This window comes from Cryptomeria japonica, chromosome 2 (assembly GCF_030272615.1).
Source record: "Cryptomeria japonica chromosome 2, Sugi_1.0, whole genome shotgun sequence".
Classification (NCBI taxonomy): Eukaryota; Viridiplantae; Streptophyta; class Pinopsida; order Cupressales; family Cupressaceae; genus Cryptomeria; species Cryptomeria japonica.
Window position 1 is genome coordinate 593,160,125 of NC_081406.1, and position 14,355 is coordinate 593,174,479.

Genomic DNA, 14,355 nt, shown 5'->3' on the forward strand with positions numbered 1-14,355 from the left:
GTGACTCACTTAAGAGCCTTGTAACTGGTGGTGGGGCCCATTTGTCCTTTCGGCCAGTTACACTGTAGGAACAGCTATACCCAAGGCTACAGCTTTCGCTCTCACCTGATTTCTATAGCGGCTCGAAGGATTTACCGCTCAAGGTCGTTCCCAAGAGTATCGATCCCTTGGCAGGCCTCTCTTAAAAAGATAAAATTTTGAGCGTTACTAACACTTTTCTCTTGCACCTAGGACCACGAGAGCCAAGGGAGAGGATAGTGTGTGTTAGAAGTAGGACCACTCGACTGACTTTTTGTGCACAAGCGTGCCAAACACGTAAAACACTTGTTCCTTTTAATCCAGCATTTGCAAATGTGTTCTAACTATTTGGAGATGTTGCTCCAACAGCCATGGTGTTCATTTTAACTTCAAAGCAATATGTTTTTGTAATCTAGAAGTTGAAAGTCCTGGTCAACTTAATGAAAAACACGATTGCATGAAGGAAAATTTGTTTTTGCCAAAAATGAAGACAAGTGGATTGTTCTTTTTACTGCACCAAAATTTTGAAGTGTGGATTGTGATTTTTAAGTCCCAATTGATGCAAGAAAGAAAGTTTGTTTTGTTGATTTTAAGCACCAAATAAAAATGAGGCCTAACTAGAAAACAATGAAAAACTCTTTTTTTGTGTTTTTAAGTTCTTTTTAAGCACTAAATGAAATTTTTTTGTGATTTTTGTTGTGTTGTTAACCTGCACAAAGAAAAGAAACAAGTTAAGAAAATTAATGCTCACAGGGGGGGCTTCCACAAGCCTAATTTTTGATTTTTTTCGGTTACAAGTCCCTTTGGGCGACACTCTGTCGCAATAGCGCTATTCTGTGTTTTTACAGAAGCGCTAATTAATACGAAAGCGCTAGTCTGCGTGAGCAGAAGCGCTAATTTACACAGTAGCGCTTAAATAAAAGAAAATCCCGAGAATACAAAAGCGCTAGAATGGAGTCAATAGCGCTGAAACGGTGACAATAGCGCTGGAATGTGGTTAATAGCGCTGAAACATTTTCAATAGCGCTACTTTAGGGTCAATAGCGCTAAAAGAAATTTTTCAATAGCGCTAAAACGCGTTCAATAGCGCCAAAGCGCGACCTGTGTGGCAATTTCAACAAGAAAAAATGTTAATTTCAAAAATGAAGATCAGAAGGTTGCGTGTTCGATTCACGTCGGGTTCACCAAATGATGCCCTCCTAAATGGCACAAGATTAGTCCAAGATCAATCAACACAAAACACACAAAAAGTTAGCGTTAATCAATCGAAAACTAATCTAAAAAGGCATACCAAGAGAGAGACTATAAGCATGCAAGCATATTTAACTATCAAAGCAAACATGATGAGGCATCTCCAAATACCTCCTAACATACTCCTAGCTTCTTCTCCCTTGTTCCTCTCCTCTCCAAGTTCCAAAATAGTGTAGCTCTCAGCAGCTTTTTGCACTATGGATGCTTATGGAGGATTGAGATTTATGGAATAGCTCTAAATGTGAAATAAAAAGCTATTTTAATGCTAAAATGAAGTATTTTACCAAAAAGACAAGATTTAGATTGTTTATGCTAAAATGCTCTCTAAAATGTCTATAGTCTAAATGCATACAAGTTTTCAGGATCTGGATTATGAAGGAATGGGCTCTATTTATAGGAAAAATGTAGCAATGGATGGCCAAGATTGAAAGGTTTAATCAAGGGTCAAGCTTGAAAGTTGAGGATCCATGTGCACAATTGGCACCAATGAAATGGTGACAAGTGTCAACATAAGATTGGGTTGAGAGAAGAGGTTGGAGGCATTAAAGGCCTGAGAAGACCTCATGGTTATCTAAAGGCTAAGAGTCAAGCCTAAATTAGGATTACCCACTGGATTAGGAGTTAATCCAAGGATAAACCTTTGTGCAAATGATTAAGAGATAATCATGGTCAAAGCATTGAAGGCTTGATGAGACCCTTGGGTTGGGTAGAGGTTGAGTCAAAACAAATGTTTTAACCATGTGGGAGAGTTGAATTAACCATTAATGGTTATTGGAGACTTTGTGGATTAAGTGGTTGAAAGTTGGAAGCCTTTAATGGTTTTCAAAGACTTTGGGGTTTTTGGTGGTTGAAGGTTGAAAACCTTCAATGGTTATCCAAGACTTTTAGGCTTTGAGAAGTGACTCCATTTTGCTTATGAATGTGACAATATTTAGGGGATGGATTAGGCTAATTAGGAAGGGGTTAGAAGAATCTAGAAGGGGATTAGATTTTGCAAGTGGATTTGGTGGGTGAGGGAAAATAGGATTTTATTTAAAATAAAAATTCATTTATTTCAAAATGTGTGCAAGTTGCATTTGTAGGAAAATGCAAGTGGGGGGGTTTTAAAATGATTTAAATAAATGTTAATTTATTTAAAAGAGGAAAAGGGGGATTTAATTAAATAAATTGATTTTATTTATTTAATTGATGGGAATTTGATTTAATGAATTAATTAAAATAAATTGAATAATTTATTTAATTAATAGAAGAATGTTTGGGGATGAATTAATTAAATATTAATTTAATTAATTGATGGCTAGTGGATTTTTAATCAAATAAATACAAAATATTCATTTAATTAAAATGGACAGATTTATGTGACTACAGGTACCACTTTTCAAATAATGGATACTTGTTTTAACAAAAATGAGTACCCATTTTTTTTAACAAAAATAAGTACCCATTTTTTTTTTTTTTAAATGAGTACCCATTTCTTTTTTCCTCGATTGATCCTGAAGCATACCGAACACCTGTTATTTACAAAATGAGTACTCATTTTTTTCGACATTTTTCTAAGGTTGAAACTTTTGCTCAATGTGGAATCAACTTCTTATGGTGCCCGTACTCACCTAAATTAGACATGGAGGGTGGAGATTGAAGGATGTAATCGAGGACTAAGATTACTTTACATGGATGTGCTATCCCACCCTCTTGAAAAGTGACAAGAGGAGATGAGATATGGTTGATGAAATGTGATTTTTTAAAAATGTACTATGGAATGGGACACATGAAAGTAGGAAGAGCTGAAGGAGGTAACTGGAAGGTGGAGATTTGAATTTGGAATTTTTTTCCATGTTGAATACTCACAAATACATGAGCAATGAGTGGGGACAAGTGGGTTGAGAAGTCATGTGTGAATATGAAGGGCCTAGATTGCTCCTTGGATTTGAAACTAAGTGTTGAGGTAGATATATAGTTTTTTTTTTGCCTTTTAGTGGGTTGAGTTAGAATTGCAAACTATAAGAAAATATGAAAGGTTGATTATTAGCCTAATGCATTATTTAACCAATTAATTAGAGGAATTCTGAATTAAGGTTAATTAATTAAGTGGATTTAATTAATTAATATTAGGGATGTGAACGACATCAATTGTTACAACACATTGGTTGAATTAATTAGTTTAGAAATTAATCAAATTTATAAATTTGATTGATTAAGTTAGTTGAATTTATTAATTTGTGATGGGGATTACTTAGTTTGTGGGTCATTGGACAAATGAATGAATGCATGAATTATTTAATTGATTCGTAGGAAATTGATGGGGAGAAGTAGGAGTAGATTTAATGTGTCTACAATTATATTTAGGACACTAATCAAAACAAGTCCAAACATAAGGACAAATGGTCTGAATGTTGTATAGGTGCCATACATCTTGCAATATTCTAATGTTTGAAGTATTTATTTAATTATTTTCACCCATATATTTGGGGCACCCCATTTGAAGTGACATTATATTTTAACAAACTCGTATACAACTCAGTGTCATGAAAGTTGCTAATTGTAATTGTAACAACCTATAAGGTGTGTAAGAGTTATGAAAAGGAAAGAGCATGATGAGAGGGAGTTAGTTGCGGACTTGGAGAAAGTCATGGAATAACTATGGAAGATGCAAGATAAAATTACTAGAGCATCCATGTTTGGTAGTGGTAGTTTCTAATTTGTTGCTACTTAACTAAGCTTGATTGGGGCATTGGGATTTGTGTGTGGATATGGATGCCTAAATAACAAATTTCTACATTAGACACAATTTTTGGAACTTAATTTTTTTAGACATACAATATGAAATTTATTATAAAAGGAATTATTTATGACTCAATGAAAAAATCTTGCACAAGTGAATTAAAATATCTTATGAAAAATATAAAACAAATAAAACTATGTTTTTATTAACCTTTCATTTAACTCATGAGAATTAGATAAAGTCATTTGATTTCATATATTTATTTTCCAATGACATTTGAAGTTCAAAGATTTGAAAAAATTACATCGATCAATAAAAATTGATGAGTCAAAAATGTAGAAATTCTTGTCAACAAAAATATCATTACATTTTTTGGGTCACATACAAGTAGTCTATTATTTTAAAAGAACACCCATCGCAACACATAGTAAGCGAGATAAACAAGCATGCATAACCACTCGGCAAGTTGAGGTAAATTGACATACAATCATACTTAAGAAGGAAACTTGAATTTACTATTTAATATATAAACATGTAACAATTATTTTACGTCCATAATTGAATGAAATGTATTCCTTAGGCCTAAAAGAACAACAAATCATGTGATGCCACATCAATGCACCAATAAAACATGACTTAGTGTGCAAGTATTAGTTTGACTTTTCTTTTGGGCCTTTTTTGACACCTTGACAACAATCATGCTAATGTGGCATCATATTTGATGACGTGGCTCTGAAACCTTAGTTATAATTAGGAATCTTGCCACTTGTTAAAAATAAGAAGTGATTGGAAATTTCCGCATAGATGTTGAGAAGCAAAGAGTTAGGATGTTCAACTAGTGGATCCTCTCTCCTAATCTCACCCCTTAATCAATAACTTCAAAAATGTCATTACTTCCATTTCTTATATGAAAAGACTTAAAGCAACACTACTTTCCCATCTTCTAAAAAGATTATCAACTAATTAATGAGATAAAAATGTATTCTTAAAAACTTATCAACCCCTCCTTCCCTATCAACATACTCATTAGACCTTAAGGTGAGATTAATAATAAACAAAATATGTACAACAAATCACCAATCAAATTTTCCCACCGACCAAATTATTCTTTCAATGCAACCTAATTATTTATTAATAATAATGAACTTATCATAGAGACTTTATTGCCAGCCGAATAATGAATGGACCCTCCATTGAATCTTCTAGCTAATCAAAATATCAGAGCAAAAACAAAATAGGCAGTTGCCAGCTCTCTCTTGAAGAGAATAAAAAAACATATATAGTAAAGTAGAAGCGTTTATCCAGTCATTCATTCCGCGTAACGGTAACCTCGCGGTGAAGGCACCGACTCTGATTCAGAAACACGCCTGTTCCTTCTGTATAATAGGGGGCGGCCGGAATTAGGTACCCAATTCAAAAAGGGAGGCAAAGATTACAAATCCCACACAAATTACCGTTACAGATTGTTTAAAGGCGCAGGGTGCCGAGTGATCACATTCAGTAAAGTATTTGCAGAGATTATTCGGGGAAAGGAAGAGCAGGAAGAGCATGGATCAGAGCAGTAAGAAAAAGGAGGAGCATGAAGAGCATGGATCATATGTGCAGGTGCCGCTTTCGGGAGGGCACAGCGAGGACTATGCGCCCTATCCCAAATTGAACGTGGAAGATGAAGAGGGAGTGGGAGTTGGAGTGAGTCCCCGCGGCGGAACTTCCATGATGGGATCACCTTCAAATCCAAACTCCCATCCCGTCAATCAGCAGGCTGCCACTTGGGTTGCGGGGGATCATCTTTCTTCTACTCCTCAACCTCATCCCCAACAGGATCAACTCAGCACCCTTCCACAGAACAATCCCTATGTGGCCACCGCGCCCGCACCTGCTGCGTCTAAGAGTATGTTTTCTATTTTGTCCTGAGCTTTGCTTAATTAATGGATTTCCTTTGTTGGCTGGGTAGCACAGGATAGGAACTCGTTTGTTTGCAGTTCATTATATTCTATGAAAATGCTAGGTTATGCAATTTCAACCTATTGGAGCAATTTTCAATTAGCTTGTCCACTGTAATGCTATGTTGGGCAAGGTTTTCATTTCTGGATCAGTAAAGCTTGATGTTTTTTACTGTAAAATGTTAAATATCTTTCTTTTCTCTAGGTTTGATTAGTCAGACATTTGCAATCATAATTATCCTATGAAATCTTAATCAAGACAACAAATACAAAATTTCTTTAATACCTGTGTACCATTAATTTAAAGCTTAACGAACTTCGAAACAATCTTTTGAATAATTAGACATACTTCGGTAGTCTTGTGTACAGGTTTGATCTTAAGCTTTTAAAGTTGTTTTTATGTCCAGGTTAAAAAAATAAACAATATAGTCTATATGCCCAAGATTACATGAAGTTCAAAAACAATGATATTGCCATTAAAAAAAAAAAACCAAGTACAGAGCTGCCTTATTACAACAAATTCTAACATAGGAGGTTTGATTAGTCAGACTTTTGCAATCATAAAATATCCTATGAAATCTTAAGTCAAGACAACAAAGACAAAATTTTTGTAATACCTGTGTGCCATTAATTTAAAGCTTAACGAACTTAGAAACATTCTTTTGAATAATCAGACATACTTTGGTAGTCTTGTGTACAGGTTTGATCTTAAGCTTTTAAAGTTGTCATTATGTCCAGGTAAAAAAAATAAACAATATAGTTTATGCCCGAGATTACATGAAGTTAAAAAAAATGATATTGCCATTAAAAAAACAAAACCAAGTACAGAGCTGCCTTATTACAACAAATTCTAACATAGGCTGCCTTGAACAAGGGTTTAGGTTACTTTTTTTGCAGACAAGATATTGTTTAAGGGCTCATACGAATAGTTTTCCCTCACCTCTGATTTTGTATGTGAATAGTAGTATTTAAGAGGCAGGCTTTGTTTTAATCATGGCATATCAGAATTTTCCTGTGTGATATTGTTTCTTTTTTCATAATGTTTTAAATTTGTTTTGGGGTGATTGTTTGTATATTGTTGATATAACTTGTTCAGCTAAGGTTTTCAATAATTCGTGGTACTCGAGTATGTTTACATTTATGATGAAGAATATGTATGTGGCTTTCTTGTTTGTTTGCGCAGAGCATACCTGATATTGGTATTCATCAAATCCAATATTGGGTGTCTGCATGATGATTGTTTTTGCTGTTTTTGGAGTGTGCTCATTTGAAGTGGATATTTTTCTGTAAAATACCTAGAAAAGTCCCCGGATGCTGCCTACAAAGGGGAGTATCCCCAAAGAGATCCTCTGCACTGTAGGGTTATTGGCTCCCTTTGCAGCTGGCACTCAGAGGGACAATGAGGGAATGTTTTGTTCCCTTTCTGCTGTCCCTGTCCCAGTGTTGCTGGATTTTCACTGGGGATGTGCCACTGGGGCAGACTGCTTATTTGGAAATTGTTTTTTGTTTTGTTTTTCTCCGTTCTGGTGATGCCTGCCCGTTCTTATGCCACTGCAAATACATAACTGTCACACATATTCAATGTAGGGAATTATTTAGTATGTCTCATTAAATGTTCTTGAATAGGAAATATTTCTAAACACTAATATGTCTTTATAATCATCAAGACAATTTGAAAAACTCATTGCTTTTGTATTAAAGGAATATATTACTTTCAATTTTAAGGCTTAGCATTCTGGATTTAACCGGCTTTAAGTTAACTTTTTAATTTGTTTTTGAATTCAGGTTCCGTGGATTCAGTTCGTGATACTTTAGGCAAATGGGGGAAGAAGGTAGGGGAGGCCACAAAAATGACAGGGGAGATAGCTGGAAATGTTTGGCAGCATTGTGAGTCTTACATTTAATCGCATTTTTTTTATCTTGAATTTTGTGAATGAATTCTTATATGTTATGACTAGCTATCTAGAATGAGCACAGTCAATAAGTGACTGGATGGTTATCATGTTTGATGTGCTAAACTAAATATCTTTATCAGTGGAGGGGACTGATTATAGGAAGCATGTTTTCTTACAACTGATTGATGTTTTCTTCTCTCTAAGAAACCTTTATATAACAGATAATTGCAAATAGCCATTTTTATTTCAAATATAGGATAACATTGAGGCTTTGGGATTATAGAAAAGTATTGTGATATTTCATGTCCTGTATCTTATTTTACTTTCATAGTGGTTCCAATTTGCTACCGCTCAAGGAGCAGCCATGTGTTTTGGAATGCCTAAACCTAACCTGGATAGAGATCTATTGGGCTGTCATATATTGTTAATGTTAGCAAACTTGGTTCTAATATGCATTTTTGTATAGGATCGTGTTTTCCCTGTTGCCGAATGGGCCTGAATGGTTCTCAAATTCAGTGCACTAATCTCAGCCAGTGGTGCAAGAAATAACTATCTCAATATGCTACACAATAACTGAAATTTATAGCGTTGTCATTATCAATTCCAAACCATCCTTGTGTGATGATGAGTTTTTTGATCAAATTAATCACCCTGTGATTTTGTGTAATTATAAGAAAATAAATAAATTTGGATGTTATTGGTGTTGCTAGTGCACGAAACAACTTGTGATTTTGTCTTGTTGTGTGTAAAGTCAAACGAATGACTCTTTCATTCCTTTATTTTTTCTTTCAGTGAAAACAGGTCCCAGTCTTGCTGACACAGCTATGGAGAGGATTGCTCAAGGGACCAAAGTGCTTACAGAAGGAGGCTATGAAAAGATTTTCCGTCAGAGCTTTGATAATCTCCCTGAAGAAAAACTACTGAAGACATATGCTTGCTACTTGTCAACCTCTGCTGGGCCTGTCATAGGAACACTATATTTGACCGACGTGAAGATTGCTTTCTGCAGTGACAACCCCCTTTCTTATAAGGTCAATACAGACAAGACTGAATGGAGTTTTTACAAGGTATGATCCCTTGACTAGCTTTTAAATTTCTAAGTTGAACTCAGCAATATGAAACTGGTTTTTTTAACAGAAATGATAATAAATCAACAATTTTTTTTTCATTTTCCTTGAGCTTTTTAATGTGCGGGGTTGCAAGAATAAAGGAAGGAAAACACACCTACGCCCAGAAAATACAGACTCCGAGAACAAGGAAATAGTCAACACAAGATGCCGGTGCAGGGACAGGGATGTGGTGCTCGTCCCTATATTAGAGTCTGTTGGTGTTCATGTGTGTGTATGTATATTTATGTATATATGTTTACAAATATACTACACATATACGTTAAAGTCTCTCGATGATCCCCCCCAACGCTCCCCGATATGCCTGAATGCTTTAGTGGTAGAGCCCAGAGAATTGTTTGAGTTTTGCCAATTGGCAAATATATTTGTTAATTGAAATTGAAAGTTCTCTTCAAAAATTTCAGTTTTTTTATTTAAGAATTACCGGCTTTATGTATAAAATCTACGGTACCTTAAGAAAATTAGAAGAACATATCATAAGATCATTGCCAAAATTTTTTAGTGAGATTAAATAATAAATATTAAAGAAAAATTTACCTTCGTGAATGTAATTGAGCATTTCAAGGAATTTAGGAAAACTTTGCAGATGGAAAAACTCAAGTGACATGTTCTTTATTGGGATTTATATGGGAGATTCTTTGGAGTGCAATGCTTTCAGATTCTGATGCAAAGCCTAAAACAAGAAGCTCAGATGTTGAGAGATTAGGCATAGCTTAAATGTTATCTATGATGAAGCTCTATCACAATAGCAGAACACATGGACCAGTTTGCAAGAAAGCAAATGACAACAGGAGCGGTTATAGCTTAAGGAGAGCAATGACATTGAAGAAATCTAATGGAGGTTGTCAGGTTTTAGGATTTGGATATTGTCCAACATGTGTCATAATCTATATTACATGGAGATGCAATCTTGCCCCCCAGACCTGCTTTCCTATACCCCCATTGTACCATTGGACTTTGGAATGGGGCATGGGATGCTCAGGTACCCTGAAAATCGTTACCCTGCAAATCAGGGGCACGTTCATGAAACGGCAAGATTAGAGGTCATATGTCACTAGGACATCTATATGTCCCTAATACTGCTGGGGATGTCTGAGATGTCCCTTGACCATCCCACGGATATCCAGATGTACCTGTTGTGTTTGTAAAAAAAACCTGCCCAGAATAGCAAAAACTTTTTTATGCTCGAAAATCTGTCTTTGATTCCCAAGGGCATGCACATAACACCACAGGCATGATTTTTGTTTGTTTTCAACAACCAAAAACCATTAACAGCACAAAATTTGCTCCACTTTCAGCCATACAAGTTAGGGAGGACTGGAAATGTAAAGTGGCAACGTCTGTGGTGTAAGATTGCTGGTTCAATGGGTTAATTAAAGGAGATTTGAGACCATGAACCAGATGCACCATAGTACTGCAACCATGCATAGGACTTGTAGTGCACTTATTCAATCAGTGGAAGATAGAGAAGTGACCAATATGAGAATGTACCTATATGTTCCCCAAAATCAAAGAACACAAGATGGAAAGACATGGTGGGTGAGCCCTTTTGCATAGATAGGGGAACCTAGTAGAGTCATGCAAGGAGACACTGAAGACCAGACATGCACGATCAAATTGACCCCCAAACATTTGCAAAGCATAGAGACCGAAGACACTAGCGCGAAAAGACCCAACAACAAAAAACAAAAAGACCGAGAGGGCCTAAAAAGTAGGGGGTCCCCATTTGCAATGGGGTGATGTGTTAAAACGTCACAACAAGTAGCACCCCCATAAGGTGACAGAATCATATGCATTTCACTTAGGAATAGCTTTGTTAGTATCTTGTTTAAACTTTTTTTTGTTGCTCTTTTGAATCTTGCAGGTTAGTCGTTCACCTTTTAACATGGATTTTGAGTAATATAATTCATGTTCTTAAATTCTGTGAAGTAACGTTTTAGCATTATTTCCAATCTTAAAATATCGTCCTTCAGTAAATCAGTACAAGAATGATGATGGCATAAATTAATAAGAGAAGAGAAATGCGGGTAAGCAGTTAATGCAACCAAAGAATGGAAAATCTCAAAAATTAGAATCAAGAGCCTGCCTACTCAGAGAGATCTTTCAAAAAATGGAGCATTGATATGCTATAATACGTTTTAGTTGCTATAGAGTATAGTCCATGAAAGAAATGCAACTTAGTCGACTCCTTTATCTTTTTTTCTGTGTCCTTTATTTGTTATTGTGGGTCAAATCTCTGAAAATCTCTGCTATCACCTTATTGCAAGATGTATTTCTCCTGATACTCACAGATGGATCTCAATGCTTATTTTCATTGGCCATCTTATTAGAGAATGCCAGTTAAAGAAGAAACCTTTACCTTTGTCTCTTTTGTCATATTTAACTATCTTATGCATGAATTGACATGCATAGACGCAAAAGGTTTGACTCTTTTTCTTTTTCTTATGGACAGGTGGTTTTACCTCTAAATCAACTGAAAGCTGTTAATGCTTCATCAAACAAGACCAAACCATTAGAGAAATACATCCAGATCGTTTCCACTGATAACCACGAGTTTTGGTTCATGGGTTTTGTAAACTATGACAAAGCAGTGAAGAACCTGCAAGGAATATTGACAAAGGAAGGCCCACAATCATCTGGTGGACAATTTGAAACTATTTAATTATATGACTTGTTTCTGATCATAGTTGATCAATGTTGGGGTGTTCTTGTTTATCATGGTAAATCTCATGTATATTCGTTAATTCAATGCATATCTTTGTGGACGTACTTCTGCTGGTTCATATCTTTTTGTCTCTCCTGTGAGAAAAATAGACTGGCAGCTAATAATATATTTTCAAGAACTGCCTCCCATGCATAATATTTATACTGTTAGCATACGGTCTGCTTGCTATAAGCTAAAGAGTGTACCAGGAATTCAAGGAAATTTGTTTAATTGTTGAAAATTAGTAGCATTACATGTGCTTTGTTTGGAAATAACTGCTTATCTGATATGACGTGCGAAAGATATTCTTTATCTTCTTGGGTATACTTTTCTGGCTGTTTTCGTAGATTCTTCATGATTTTGATTATCTGGTTGTTACTTGGAAAGAGGGTCAAACAAGTTTTAGGCCCGAATTGACCTTATGGTTGATGTTGAAGGTACTGTAATACATCCACATGCAGTCCAGTATCTTTAAAATCAGTTGACTTATCTAAATGTTTAGAAACACATGAGATAGTTGGAATGTAAAAGCAAGCAGATGATGTAATCAAAGAAGCTAATATGGTCTAATCGTTTTCAAAGAGTCACCTCCAAAATCTTCACAAGTGATAAGAGTTCTAAAAGCATAAATAAAGCCATTTGGGTGCTTTGTTTGCTATATCATTCTTACCAAAAGCTCCACTTTTAGTAGTAGTCATAAAGCCCGTGCAATCTAACAAAAGTGGTATTAACATCGTATTAAAGCACGTTTGAAGAAAGAAAACCGTTTTTGCCCCACTGCATAATATTCTAACTCCTATGATTTGATGCCTATCATATAAAATCACTGCCCTTTTGAAGAAAGAAACTCCTTTTTGCCACTCTGCATGATTTTCATATAAAATCACTCAAAAAATTATTGACAGCAAAGAATTTCTAATTTGTTTTTATTATTTCTCTCTTTTTTGTGGGGCGGGGAAATTCAACACGATTTGTAACGTCGAGGTTTAATAGTGTGTTTAAAATTGAAAGAAACAATTATTGCTAGACAAGAATGGAAGGAAACCATTTTGGAAACAATGCTAAAGTCAAATCCCATTGAATTGTGTGAATCATGTAAACCTGCAAATGGCTGCAACAGAACACCACCTTTCATAAATATTAAGTTAAACAAATCAATTAAAGCAACAAGTATATTCACAAGATTGGATATAAAAATGAAATGAAATTGACAAAAGCTACACCTTGAAGTTGATGAAGATGAGATGGTTCTTATTGTGATAGAAGATTACCATCTAGGTTTTGGAATTGAATGAGAGATGAGTTGATTGTGATTTTAATTTTTTGAAATCTTGTGAAAACTTGGGTTGATTTTTAGCGTATGAAATGAATAGATGATATAATTTTTCAGAGAACATGAATTTTGGATATTCTGTTATCCTTTATTATGAAGAGAAAATTGAACTGGATTGCAGATCTGAAACCTTAAAAAGGATGAGGGATGAAATGAATATTTGTGCCTACGGAGTGGACTTGATTTGTTGAAATGAATTTTCATTGCAAAAATCAATTTGCAAATTGCAGATCTTTTGTACTTGCAAACACAGATTGGTCTTGGTGTTTGGGCCTATCATAAAGATTGACATGTCGAGTAACACCTTTACGAGTTTTCTATGCGAGGATCTTCTTGTCATGACGAGATCCTAATCAACAATTTTTGATAAAACTGAGGAAGATAGCATGCAATAAATGCATTGGCATTGTCCTTATAAGAGTAACTTTGAACTTGAAACAAAATGCAAAGGCTTAGTATGAACCTCAGGTTTTAATTTTTTTTTTTATTATCAAAGATGCATGCGATAAGAATATGCCGATATAATGTGATGTTATATGATAAACACAAGTAATTTCAAGAGTGAGCCAAAGGAACCCTTTCGATGATAGATGAATGTTGGGTGCTAGATTTTAAGGATAGATGATGAAATGAGCTATACTTAACATAAAAACAAAAGTAGAAGTGGGAATTGAAATGCAACAACTAATTGGAAAGAGGTTAGCTTAGGTTCATGACTAAATTTAAAATTAAAACTCAAAGGAACAAATTTATGGGCAAAAAAGTGCATTGAATCAAAAATTTGTGGTTATAGAATTTAAGTTGGGAGAGGAATTGATAGTTTGATTATGAATTTTATGCTTTAGTGTTGTATGTCTACTCAAAGTATGTACATGCATTTATTGATCAACACAATAGTAATAAGCAATATGTTTCTTTGGCCTGTCATGATGGATAGGAGGAAACAATAAGTCATGCTTACAAAAGTCGATTCAACATTTAATATGGAGAATTCACCTATTTAGAGAACTTTATTTGATGCTTATGGTGGGTTGATATGCTAATGGTCAATAGTTTGAACAAAATGTGTGACTTCATGTTCATGTGGTTACTCATGTTGAATAAAGTGATGTCTATGGCATTGCATGATGATCTCTTAATGTTGAAAGATTAGTTGTTGGAAAATATGCAGCCATATAATGACAATTTCCACATAACTGTTGTGACCATTTCACACATCGCCCCATTAAAATGGGGACCCCCTCTTTTTGCTCAGTTTTGCCTTGTTCTTCTCTCTGCTTTTTAGGGTTTTTGGGAAGTGAGTGAGTCGTCTGGACTAGGGCTAAGCCTTAGGGTTTCTTTTTTTGATATTTTCAAGCCGCA

At 35.1% G+C, this 14,355-nt stretch overlaps 1 protein-coding gene across 1 annotated transcript; it reads left to right on the forward strand.

Moving 5' to 3' along the window:
• Positions 1–5,267: 5,267 nt before the first annotated feature.
• Positions 5,268–11,910, forward strand: LOC131051564 (GEM-like protein 1). The gene is made up of 4 exons (XM_057986138.2): positions 5,268–5,882; positions 7,720–7,821; positions 8,622–8,896; positions 11,409–11,910. Exons 1-4 carry the CDS (start codon positions 5,540–5,542, stop codon positions 11,616–11,618), a joined length of 930 nt encoding a protein of 309 aa, XP_057842121.2. The 5' UTR covers positions 5,268–5,539; the 3' UTR covers positions 11,619–11,910.
• The last annotated feature ends 2,445 nt before the right edge of the window (positions 11,911–14,355 follow it).